Raw genomic sequence first — 13775 nt, forward strand, 5'->3', positions numbered from 1 at the left:
ACAAATCAATAATTTTCCTGAAGCTAAGAAGATCTGACACTGATATAATTTGACCCCCATAATAATTTAAAAGTTGGACCAGTTACTAATTTTTTGCTAAATAGTACATTGTTATAGAAATATGTGTACAAGTAGAAAGTTCTTTAAAAACTAGGGCTATTTCCTATAATAAATAATAGTCTTATTAGATTATATATTTTTAGAATAGACCAAGGGCTCATTTTTTTGGGTATATTATACTATCCCACAAATCAGTTTGCTTTTTTTTTGCTACTTTTTTGAATAAGCTGCTGAGGGTGCTTTGGAGGGGTTAGAATCTTTTAAAAAAGTTTTTAGAAAACCACTGAGATGACCTCAAAGTTAATTTCATGCCAGAAAGCTAATTAAAGTAAAAAAGGTGCGCAAATGAGATTATGATGCTTACCCTCATCTTGCTGAGGTTTCTGTAGTCATAATAACTCTCGTACTGCTCTGCAATCTTCCGGCACAAAATGATACCATTCTCCCAACACTGTGGACAAATAACATAAATGTACTTGTGGTTTTGTTTTGTTTTGGGAGCCACACCCAGCCGTGCTCAGGGCTTACTCCTGGCTCTGAGCTCAGGGCTCCGCCCTGGTGGTGCTTGAGCGAACATATGAGAAGCTGAGGATTGAATCTGGGTGGACCTCGTGCAAGGCAAGCAGCCTATCAGCTGTACTATTGCTCTGGTCCCAACAAGAATATGACAGTTCCCAAACATTGACTTATTTCCACCCAGAGGTCAGGAGGTGTCCTTAATACTTTCTGATTATCAAGTCTTAATCTTCATAATCGACCTCTAAAAATATGACTAAAATTTTAAAATATGAAACATATCATATAATTAACATGGAAACCATTGAGGCCCGGCAGGAAGAAGAACTGAATGCTCCACCACAGCAGCTATTAGCATATGTGCAAAATACATTTTCTGGTTTCGTTTCAGAATCATCATCTCAAAATAACTCCAGCTCCACAATGACCAAGGAGATGAATAAACAGGCCTCGGTGATGAGGAGGGAATAATTACCACTGACCCCTAAGGCCCAATTATATACAACTGGCACGCTGAATTCCTTGTTTGGTTCCACTGCACTTGTAAATTGTGAGGGGCTAACCAGCTGGCTGCTCTCAGAAGAGATGCAAAAATTCTCTGCTGTGGCACAAGTGCCATCAAACTTTTTCTGCAAAAACAGGATAATAAATACTTTAGACTGTGTGGGCCATCGTGACAACTATTGACCTCTGCTAAAAGGGCAGATATTGACATGAATGGGTTTGGTTGTATTCTCATTTAAGGCTGTAATCTATAGACATGCAAATTTGAATTTCAGATAAAAATGTCACTCATCAAGCATTATTCTTGTTTCAATTTCTTTCAACTATGTAAAATGCAAATGCAATTCTTAGACTGTGGGCTTCTACTCCTGCACAACAGCAGTGTGGCCAACATGGATGAAACACAGATTCCTGTGAATGGGCCTATACATATGGAGCCCAGGATCTCGTCAAGTCTATCCTACAGTGAAAATGTTACAGCAAAGTGGAAATGTTACAGCAGAGGGGACAATGGCAATTCCTTGCTCTTAATGCAATGACAAGCCCATACAGTTGATAAATAATAGATGAGGAGAGAAAGAAGCAATTTCCTTACATTACATTTTTAGATGTACCTAATTATAGTTTGTTAAAAATGAGAGTCATTGACTGTATTTGAATATTCTTTTTGACCCTGGCAGTTTGGAGATATCTAGGGTAGCACCAAAAGCATTCACGTAGTCAAATCAAGTGAATTATAGCTCAGTTTTTTTCAACACTTTACCACATTCCTAAGTATACGATGGGATGACATGAAATTCTTTAACCAAATTCGGTTTCATTCATCTCACTTTACTAAAGTGCTGAGTGGGGCAGCACAGATGCCAATCTGGAGAGGTGACTGATGGTTATATTGGTTTTTTTTTTTCCTTCCAGAGAATACAATACTTGAGTGCCAAAACTACTAGTTCAGTGTATCCTCCATTTGTGTCCATGGATCAAACACTGGAATCTCCTGGAGACCTCACTAGAGGCACAGAATTCCTTGCCTGATGCCCAACTTTTTCAAGTGGGACATTTTTCATGCACATATGAGGGATCCTGACTGAGGAAACGGGTGTGCATGAACTAGAAATCAAAGAACGTGTGACACCGACACGATCCCCCCCACAGAAGCCACCAATGGGCAGCAGCATTACCTTGCCTCTGTCAAAGTTCTGGATGATGGCCAGGTGCAGGTGCTCCTTGCGTTGCCACTCTGTCTGCATGGGGTAGGTCAGGAACTCCCGGAGGGGGCGATCGGACCATTCCAGCAGCTCATCATAAAGCAGGAGGGTATATGCAGCCTCTGAAAGCCCAGCGGGAAGACAATGATTGAGATGGGACCCTAAACAATTTCCCCTCAATTGCAGCCCGTTTCATATAAACTGAAGCAAGCACCATTTTCTGAATCTCACGATTCAGAAGGAAAATATTCAGGACATATGCCAGCAGCAGGTTAATAATGAATGATGGCATTCCCTGGGAAATGGATTATCAAAGATTTAAATTTAATCTTTTAGCTCTCAGTTAAATCTCTCTCCTCTCTCTCTCTCTCTCTCTCTCTCTCTCTCTCTCTCTCCTTATACACATTTACTTTCATTATCTTCACTTTTCTCTATAATGTTATGTCGGCTACTGGTACAATAAAAATTGTTAAGAATTTCTTCTTGTATAAGGTTCAAAGACATTGGGGAGACACACTCTTATCTGTCAGGAAAATGCCCTGGGTTGGGACCAAGAACACCATCCAAAGGGCTTGCTTAGGAAGCCAAAAATGGTACCTAAGTTCTTCGTAATGGAAGGTTAAACATTTGGAACTGGTATTAGGGCAGAAGTGTCAGGGTCGAGGCAGAATTTAGGAAGGATGTAGAAGCAAGGTAAGAAGTAAGTACAGAGAGGAAAAAGAAATCTAGCAATAGAAAAGGGCTAGGGAGGGCATACATGCTGTGAGTGGTGTGTGTGAGGGTTGAAAGAGAAGGAAGGAGAGACAGAAGGTGGAAGGAGTAGGAGTTAAAGAGAAATGTTTGTTATGTTATGTGATTGGACTCTCCTGGCGGGCCACACAAATCTTCAGTAATAGCTAATGAAGTCACTATATGTTTGGTGTCATTTGCAGGGTAACCTGTAGAGGGTGATTTTCTGTATTTAACCACGGAAATGATGATCTATAGGTTTAAGGGAGTGTGGAATACTTGCCATTCTGCATATCTCTTATTTTTTTGGATCATAAGTATGTCATAGATCAGTAATAAAAACTAGGGTTCACTGGCATTGATAAATGACTATAATAATTTTCTCTCCAGCATCATAATGGCCAACTCATTTACTAAATTGAATTAAATGGACAAACTGTTATTAATTCATTTAATTACCATCTCCATATGCCTAGATAAATTGAATAGTAGTTTTTAACCTAATATCAATATGTGATCATCTTTTTCTTCATTTATTTGCCTTATAGGCAACTATACAAAAACCTCTAAAGTAAGAAGAACAATTTCCAGGACTATAATTTAGTCATCCAGTGTGTAAAATATAGTTGTAATAATAAGAAAGGCCTGGGTCCCTCTCATTTTTTTCTTGCTCCTTATGAAGTCCCGGGAGGCACAGGCTCTGGCCTTTTTTCTCTTCAATTATCAATGGTGAGCTCAATCTTCTGGCTTCAATGACTGTTGCAAAAGCTTTTATAACCCACCAGCAGTCTCTAATCCTCCTCCTTTCAGTTTGTGCACGGATCATGTTTTCCCCCTGATTTAAACCAGCTAATGACTCTCTGTAGCTCTCAGGATACATTTTTAGTTTCCAAAAGTGATAGAGAAGGTTGCCCGTGATCTGAACCCTGCCGTTCCCTTCATTCACATTTCCCCAATGTCCTCCTACATGGTACAGGGTAAGAGAGGCTCACTACCATCTTTCCTAAGAAGCCCCCAGCAGACTTGGAGCCCCTTATCCTCACTATTGGCTTTTGCTGAATGCAACAAAACGCAACCTGCACAGAGGCAGCCAAGGATGAGAAAGGCACCTGATAGGGACAGAGGCACCTTTTGTGCATGGGCACGGACTGACCTCTTTCTTGTCGGAACTGAATCTGAGACAGACAGAGTTAACTGACAGATACAGAGACAGAGCTGAATCAGCAGGATGCAGTTGCCATGGGAGACTGCTTCTGATGGGACAGGAATTATTAATATTAATCTGATCATCAGATCTGTGCTGTAATTTTTTAAAGTAGTGCCAAGAATAGATCCCAGGGCTTCACATGTGCAAGGCAAGTGGCTGACCGAGTCATATCCCTGACCCTGTATTATAAATTTAAGAGCCTTCTTCTAGTTTGCTCTGTGAAGATGAAATGATTTGAGATCATTTCCTGATTTTTTTCTAATCCCCCACATACCTTTACAAAAACTGCCAAGCACCTAAGAAAAGTCCATGTGTGCCTTTGCTCTCCATCCACACTCTGCTCCTGAGTAGATTGTGGTTCCTCTTGGACCACATGGGCTCACACACACGTGACCTTTCCCCCTTAGCTGCCGAATAATTCTGACTTTCTCTTGTGTCTCAGCTCAGGCATTCTCACCACGGTCTCTTACACTCCTGAGCACATAAAAAAATATCCTTGTGATAACTCATTTCACATGAAGAAAGGAAGTCCTTCCTTCAGAGAAGACCACTGTGTACAGGGTGACTTAAAGACACTAAATGTTCGGTTCCCAGATACAGATAGTAGAATGGTGGGGGCTGGGGCTGGGAAGGGAGGGGAAACGGGAAGTTGCTAAGGGCAGAGTTTCAGCTCGGGAGGATGAAAGACCCTGGAGCAGCATAGCTGTGAGGTGATGCAGCTCACACAACAATGAGAATGTACTTAAGGTCACTAAAATACAAGTATACTGCACCTCAAAGGAAACAGTGACCAAAATACAAAGATAGTCTACAGAGTGGGGAAGGCTATTCACCCAATACCCATCTGATAAGGGGTTGATATCAAGGATATACAAGGCACTGGTTGAACTCTACAAGAAGAAAACTTCCAACCCCATCAAAAAATGGGGGATGGAAATGGACAAAAATTTTCTCAAAGAAGAAACCTGAATGGCTAAAAGACATGAGAAAATGTTCTACATCACTAATCATCAGGGAGATGCAGATTAAAACAACAATGAGATATCATTTTACACCACAGAGACGGGCCCACATCCAAAGGCAACCGGTGTTGGCATGGATGTGGGGAGAAAGGGACTCTCCTTCACTGCTGGTGGGAATGCCAACTGATTCAGCCCTTTTGGAAAACAATATGGAAGATTCTCAAAAAATTAGAAATTGAGCTCCCATTTGACCCAGCAATACCATTCCTGGGAATATAGCCCAGAGAAGCAAAAAGGTATGGTAGAAATGACATTTGCATTTGTATGTTCATTGTAGCACTGTTTATAATAGCCAAAATCTGGAAAAAGCCAGAGTGCCCAAAACCAGATGACTGGTTAAAGAAACTTTGGTACATCTACACAATGGAATACTATGCAGCTGTTAGAAAAGATGAAGTAATGAAATCTGCATATAAGTGGATCAACATGGAAATATCATGTTAAGTGAAATGAGTCAGAAAGAGATATAGAGAGATTGCACTCATCTGTGGAATATAAAATAACAGAGTGGGAGTCTAACATCCAAGACTAGTAGAGATAAAGACCAGGAGGTCTGCCCCACAGCTTGGAAATTGGCCTCATATGCTGGGGGAAAATGCTGCTCAGACAGAGAATGGAACACCAAGTAGAGGAGGTTGGGAGGACCCATTCGGGTTGGAAGATGCAAACTGAAAGTAGACTATAGACCAACACTCAGTACCTCTATTCCAAACTACAACACCCACAAGGAGAGAGAACAAAAGGGAATGCCCTGCCAGAGAGGCAGTGTGGGGTGGTGGGGGATGGCGTGGGGGTGGTGACAGGAATACTGAGATCATTGGTGGAGGTGAATGGGCACTGGTGGAGGGATGGGTAAATGATCAATGTATGAGTGAAATGCAAACACAAAACATAAGTTTGCAACTGCACATCACAGTGATTCTCTAATAAAAAATTCAAAAAATATAAGCACACTATAGTAAAACTTAGTACTTAATACTAAACTTAGTAAAATTTAATACTCCATCCTTCCCTCGTACTTCTTTTTTTCTATTTCTTTCTCTCCCTCCATCCCTCCCTCCCTTCCTCCATTCCTCCCTCCCTCCCTTCCTTTCTTCTTTACTTCCTCTATCTCCCCCTACTTTCTTTCTCTCTTTATTTCTACTATTCTTCCTCCTGGGCTGGAGTGATAGCACAGCGGGTAGGGCATTTGCCTTGCACGTGGCCAACCCGGGTTCGATTCCTCTGCCCCTCTTGGAGAGCCCGGCAAGCTACCAAGAGTATCCCGCCCACACAGCAGAGCCTGGCAAGCTGCCCATGGCGTATTCGATATGCCAAAAACAGTAACAAGTCTCACAATGGAGATGTGACTGGTGCCCGCTCGAGCAAAATCAATGAACGACGGGATGACAATGCTACAACAGGGCTATTAGTAAATATACTACAGTGAAAATAATTTACAATAAAAATTTTAGTGAAAGTGTGTGGTACTAAAGAGTTTCTAGTCCCTCAAACTGTCTTCCAAGTCACGTTTGCTCTGAGAGGGTCCAGAGGATTCTGGTAGGTCAGGTGTGGATGAGCTGTCGCCGGGAAAGTGTGAGGAAACAAGAGGATGCTTGACAAGTCATTGACAGATGCTGACAAACGAGGGAAAGAGCCTGTGGGGTAGTTTGTGAAGACAAATTACACCTGTTTTAGAATCTGATTCAAGTAAAGGTGACACATACTCAGAATAGACTGGACTATGTGTGAAGGAGACTACACATTTTTACTGAAGAACTTTTAAATTTTGACTGAAGAATACCTTAAAAAATTTCCAGGGCTCACATCCAGCAGTGCTCAGAATAGGAGGGAGGTGATGCAGGGAAAGCAGGGTCACTGCCCAGCAAAGGAGGGTGTGGGCCTCAGGTGCTTGGGACTGCCGGGGGCCAGCAGGGCACCTAGGCAGTGCTCGGGGGGCTGTGCTGAGCCAGAGACTGAACTTGGGGTCGCATCTCTGACAGACATGATGTGCTCCACCACTCTGATACCTTTGCCTTATCTGCGTACAAGGCAGAAGTGACACAGTGTTATTCCTGCAGCTGATTTTAAACACTCTTGCTAGGAAACTCTCACTGCTTTAGGGCCATGTGCTGTATAGTTACTCTTCTGCATCTTTAGAAGATAATTTTACACTCCGAAGAGGGAAGAATAAATCATAATGAACATTTTCGCGAAGCATGCTTTTAAAAAGCATGTATAATGTTGAACAAACGTCATCATCATGCAATTAAAATGGCCGTTCTCATGCTACGGGGATGTGTAAATTGAGAAATGCACAGTGAGGATATGAATATGAAAAAAAAAAAGACTGACGGAGGAGAAGAGTGGGGTTGAATTAGGAATGGACGGCACCGTCACAGAGACTGGAGAGGAGTCAGGCCAATTGCACAGTCCTGTAAAAATAGAAGGGTTTCTTCGGCAAGTTCATTTCCTCCAAGGGCAACAAAGAAATGAGGACAGAAAAGAGATGAATCAAATGGAAAACAGGCAAAGGACTTCTCTTATGACTTTGTGGAGTATAAAAACAGCAAGGTGAACAAATGAAGACCAAAGATGTATCCATTTCCAAAATAGAGTCAAGTTGATGAGGATTTTTATTTTTTTTTCAGGTAACCAAAACATCTCAATCACACTTCTGATCAGTTTTTCCTCAGTTCCCTCTTCCTTTCAAATATTCCTTACAAATTTTCTCTTTCCTTACAAATTTTCAATCAAATCTATCAGCACATGTGTGAAGAGATATGAAGGATTCCCTGTGATTATGGGATTAATAATATTAAAGGAGAAAAAATATGCCTTCCAAGTATTAAACTTTAAATGCATGCATTCAATGCCTGTCTTAAAATCTCACAGTGCGAGGCACTATTCTAAGAACTGAGATAAATAAGAAAAAAAAATCATCTGTTTCTTTCCCTCCCTCTGTATCTAGAGGCACACATGTTCACTGATTAATGAATAAGGCAATATAATAAGTGGTTTCTTGGAACATGAAAAACATTGCAATAGGAAAATAGTTGAAAACATCAACTCAGCTGGTGAGAAAGGCTGGTGAGAAAATCAGGAGGGAAAGATCTTCAAGAAGGTGACAATCTCTTGAAAATGAGTTGATCCTATTGGAGTAAAAAAGAAACCAAATAGAGGACAAATGGTGATATGTTGGTGAATAGAAAGGTGTTTGTAGCTCTTGAATGAGTTGCATATTATGGATTAAAGACCTTAATATCAGACTTGAATCCCTCAGGTACACAGAGGAAAATGAAGGCAGAACCTCCAAGATCGATGTCAAAAGCATCTTCAAAGATGAAACACCACAACCAAACAAGTGGAAGTAAAGAAACATATAGGACAACATTAAATTAAGAAGCTTCCGCACCCCAAAGGAAATGTGGATACAAAGACAGCCCATGGAATGGGAAAGGTTATTTACCCAACACCCATCTGATAAGGGGTTGGTATAAAAGATAAACAAGGCTCTGACAGATTAAGAAAAAACATCTAACTCCATCAAGAAATGGGGAGAAGAAATGAACAGAAACTTCCTCAAAGAAGAAATACAAATAACCAAAGGGCACATGAAAAATGCTTTAAATCACTAACCATCAGTGAGATGGTTAATAAAAACAACAATGAGATATCATCTCATACCACAGAGACTGGCACTCACTCAAAGAACAAGAACAACCAGTGCTGGCGTGGATGCAGGGAAAAAGGGACTCTCCTTCATTGTTAGTGGGAATACCTACTGGCCACTTTTGGAAAACCTTTTGGAAAACAATATGGGCATTCCTTAACAAATTAGAAATTGATCCTCCTTATGACCCAGCAATGCCACTCCTGAGAATATACACTAGGGGCCCAAAAACAAAATGCACAAAGGCCATTTGCACTTCTATGTTCATTCCAGCACTATTCACAGTAGCCAGAATCTGGAAACAACCTGAGTATCTAAGAACATATGACTGAATATAGTAAATATGGTACATCTACACAATGGAATACTATATAGCTTCCAGGAAAAATAAAGTAATGAAATTTGCTTATATATGAATGGACATGGAGAGTATCAAATTAAATGAAATGAACCAGAGACAGAGGGACAGACATAGAATGATTGCACTCATTTGTGGGATATGAAAAAATATAGTATGTTGGGGCTGAAGCCATAGTAAAGCAGCTGGGGAATTTGCCCTAAATGCGGTCAACCAAGGTTTAATCCCTGGCATCTCATATGGTCCCTTGAGTACTGTCAGGAGTAATTCCTTAATTCCTGAGTGTACAGCCAGGAGCAATCCCTTGAGCATCGCCAGGTGTGACGCAGAAAGTAAAAAAAAAAAAAAAAACAAAACAAAAAAACAAACAAAAATCATAGTATGAGACTAATACCCAAAGAGAAGAAATGAGGGTCAGGAGGACTGGTCTATAGTTAGAAGCTTGCCATTAGGACAGGGAAGGGACCACTATGACAATGATAGTTGGAAATGATCACTCTGAACAAGAACTGTATGTTGAAAGGAGGCAAAGCAATATATATGAGAACCTGTCAGTACCTATAATGCTTAAAAGGACTATATGTGTGGGAGAGGGAGAGAGAGAAAGAAAGAGAGAGAGAGGGAGAGAGAGAGGAAGAGAAAGGGAGAAGGTGAAGGAGAGAGAAAGACAGATGAACAGAGAGGGAGAGAGAGATACAGACAGATGGACAGAGAGAGAGAGATAGAAATGAGCAGACAGAGAGAGAGACATGAACAGACAGAGATGAATAGACAGAGACAGAGAGACAGACAGGCAGAGAGAGACAGAGAGACAGAGAAGCACCTACCATAGAGGCAGGCTGGGGAGTGGTGGGAGGGAATTGGGGACACTGGTCATTTGTGGTGGGAAATGTACACAGGTGAGGCCACATGTGCTGGAACACTGTATGACCGAAATTCAATTATGAACAACTTTGTAACTGTATTTAATTAAAAAACTACATAAAAAAAGAAAAAATGAGTCACATTTTTTTTATAACACATGAATTGGAGTTACAGGTAGAGAAGGGTTGGACAAGTTTTTCTTTCTTTTTCTTGGGGTTTCTGGACTATACCCAGCAGTGCTCCGCATTAATTCTTGGCTTTCTGTTCATCAGTGACGCCTGGACATGCCGAGTGGACCATATACGGCATTGAGGACCGAAGCCGAGTCCTCACATGCAAGGCAAGCTGAGCACTTCACCTCTTGGACGATCCCTCCTGTCCAGAACATTTTTTTTTTTCTTAAAGGGTCAGACAAGAAAAAATTAGGTTTGCAGGCTATGTGGTCTTTGCTGAAACTACCCAACTCTGTTCCTGTAATGCAACAGTGGCCAAGTACAATATGTACACAAGCGGATGTGACTGAGTTCTAGTAAGACATTCCTCACACAATCAGGTGGTTGGCCTGGACACTGAAGTTTGCCGACTCCTGCTCTAGTAAACAACTGTGAAGTCTGGAAAGAGTTCAGGTGAACTCTGAAGAAGGTCAACTGAGGCAGTGAAAGTAGGAGTAATGAAAAGGAAATAACTTTGAGAAATTCTAGGAATTCTGAGAAAACCAATAAAATACCGTTAACTATTTGAAGGGTATTAAAGAAGAGAAATACTGAGATTGCATGTCCTTCTCTCCCAGAAGGGAGCATGACATGACACTGGCCATAACCTGCCACCGGATCCCACGCTGTTTCACACGGGGCACCTCAGAGGGGGGCAGGTGAGACCCCTCCCCGCTCCAAGGGACCTAGCCCTGGCAGCCGAAAACCTCCAGAACTCAACGACTGCTGCACTCCACACACCTCGGCTGAGCCTCACCCATGAGTGGACCTATTCCTGGACCCCACAGCTGCATCTGAGGCCGTGAGACACTGCATATGACACACCCTGCCCATACCCACATTTGATGGGGTTCAAAGTAGCAGGCAACCAATGTTGGAGGGGAATACATATATTTTATATATATGTATACGTATACATATATATACATCTATATATGTGTATAGATGTATATCTATATCTATAGATATATATACACACATATATACATATATATATATATAGAGAGAGAGAGAGAAGCACACATGGCTCAACCTTTAACAATATATTAGTGATCTCTTATAGAAGTGCTTAATGGCCCCTAGGTGAAATACAACAATCTTCACATTCTTTCCTCTCAGGATACTTTTTTGTGGCATTTTCAGTGGTTTTTCATAACAAACAATACAAAATATATTATTTTCATTCTGCTTTGGGGCAGGGATTGGGGTTCGGGATGGAAACATCCAGAATATGGTGCTGGGAAGGTGTAATGGTGGTGGGATTGGTGTTTGAATATTAAATGTAATCAAATATTGTGAACTACTTAATAAAATAAAAACATTAACAAATAAAAGAAATACTGAAGATACTATCAAGAAATATGAAGAATAACATTCTGAATAAATAGAGATTTTGTTTTGTTTTGTTTTTTGGGGGGAGGTCACACCCAGCTATGCACAGGGATTACTCCTGGCTCTGCACTCAGGAATTACTCCTGGTGGTGCTCAAGGGGCCATATGGGATGCTGGGAATCGAACCTGGGTCAGCCATGTGCAAGGCAAACGCCCTACCCTCTGACCTTTTTCTTTTTTAATACTGCTGTTTCTGGAAGAAAAGTGCCAAATTAGGCCCTGCTCCACCCGCTGTGCTATTACTCAAGAGCCCCTAAATAGAGATGTTTTTAATTACTAATATAGTCAAGCTATATAGTAACATATTTAAATTTGGGGTGGACAGAAAGCTGAGGGAGGGCATGATGCAGCACTTTTTTGGTCAGCTAACGACCAAGATTTGGAGTTTCTAAATCCAGTGAAAATGTTCTTGCTCTGGCAAAGATGCGGTAGGCATATTCCTGTATTTCCTAATGGTTACAGCTGTATTTCCTAACGGTTAGAGCTAAAAATCCTTAGAGTATATAAAGAAACTGTTGGAGAATTCTGAAAAATAAAAGTAAATGTAGATAACCACTCAAAAGAATGTTCATGCAGTAATCAGTTCCCTGTTTTCTTCTATCTCCTGATTTACAATTTTTGTCTCCTGGAACTGCCAATGGGAGTAGATTGAACATATCTTCAAGAAAAGCTAGTTGGGTGAGCGGGATGGGAAGACAGAGGGCTTCTGATTCTTCTCGCGCGTTCTGAAATCAGGCACAAAGCGGAAAACCTGCAGTGGTGCTGATCGCAGCTGCAGTAGCAGCTCCGCACGGCTCTGTTCTTTCACTGCAGACCTCAGCAGACCCACCCCAAGAGCATGTCATATGTACAGAGGATCAAACCTTGGCTTCAGGGACTCTGGCTTTGATCATGCCTAAGCAGGAGGAAAAGGAGTCTGTAGGAGTCAGAGTGAAGAAGATCATAGACACGAGCTAGGAAAAGGGATTTTTTAAAATTCTGTGTACAACATCCAGACTCAAACTGCATATGGGTAGAATGAACCAATATCAACAGCACAAAGATTCTGAGAAATGAATTATGATGAAGATTACTGTGTAGGTCTTACAGTTCCACTGGGTGATACACACACACACACACACACACACACGCATACGCACACACACACAAGCACACATGCACGCACACCAAAGATCAGAAAAGTACTGCAAAGACGTTGAAAACTAATGACATTCAGATCACAACCTGAGGAAATGTGAATCAGAACTCAAGGTTTAAAATCAACTGGAATGATGGCTTGCTAAAAAAAAAAAAAAAAAAGCCACATTTTCCAGTAGAATTTGACAGAACCTAGAGTCTCATGATGTGGCATTTAAATCTTCATGGTACTATTTATAATTTCCTGCCCTTCAAAAAAACAAATACAAAATTAAAAGAACAAAACAAAATCAACAACTCAGTAAAGGTAATTAACAGATGCCAAACACAAAATGACTTGTGTTAGAATTATAAAAAATACTACCACAGTTATTATCACCATACTCCTTGAATTAAAAGTAAATAAATGGTCTTGAGATAAATAAAGGTTTTTTAGAAAGATGTTGAAGCTTTTTTTTTTTTTTTTTAAGCCAAGGGGCCATAGAGACAGTATAATAGGGATTAAGGTATTTGCCTTGCACATGGCCTGCCCAGGCTCAATTAGCAATGCATGTGGGCCCTCAAGCAATGCCAAAAATGGTCCCTGAGCAAAGAGTCAAGAGGAAGCCCTCAGCACGGTCAGGTGCACACCACCCCACAGCATCCTTCTCCCCTGCCCCCAAAAGAGTCAATCGCAATTTTAGAACTAAATAATATATAGCCTTGGAAAGGGACCATCAGAAATTATTCACTATGAACAACAGAAAGAAGAAAAATTGAAAGAAAAACATGGAAACCATGGAACTATTGGACAATTCCAAAAGAACTAACATGCACTATCATCAGAGTCCCCAAAAGAACAGGAAAATGATTTGGGCAGAAATGATATTTTACAAAACAATCCTGAAAATTTTCTCAACTGGGGAAGGAAATAAGTT

At 40.9% G+C, this 13775-nt stretch overlaps 1 protein-coding gene across 4 annotated transcripts in view; it reads right to left on the reverse strand.

Moving 5' to 3' along the window:
• The window catches only part of DOCK4 (dedicator of cytokinesis 4), a 475344-nt gene that overhangs the window by 43668 nt on the left and 417901 nt on the right, over positions 1–13775 (reverse strand). For all 4 annotated transcript variants that reach the window (XM_004602088.2, XM_055123770.1, XM_055123771.1 and 1 more), the window contains 2 exons: positions 2259–2407; positions 425–511 (listed from right to left, as the gene is read on the reverse strand). In XM_004602088.2, coding sequence (XP_004602145.2) covers positions 425–511; positions 2259–2407 — 236 coding nt within the window. The remainder of the gene's footprint in view (positions 1–424; positions 512–2258; positions 2408–13775) is intronic.

The sequence above is a fragment of the Sorex araneus genome, chromosome 1, assembly GCF_027595985.1.
Source record: "Sorex araneus isolate mSorAra2 chromosome 1, mSorAra2.pri, whole genome shotgun sequence".
In the NCBI taxonomy this organism is placed as follows: domain Eukaryota; kingdom Metazoa; phylum Chordata; class Mammalia; order Eulipotyphla; family Soricidae; genus Sorex; species Sorex araneus.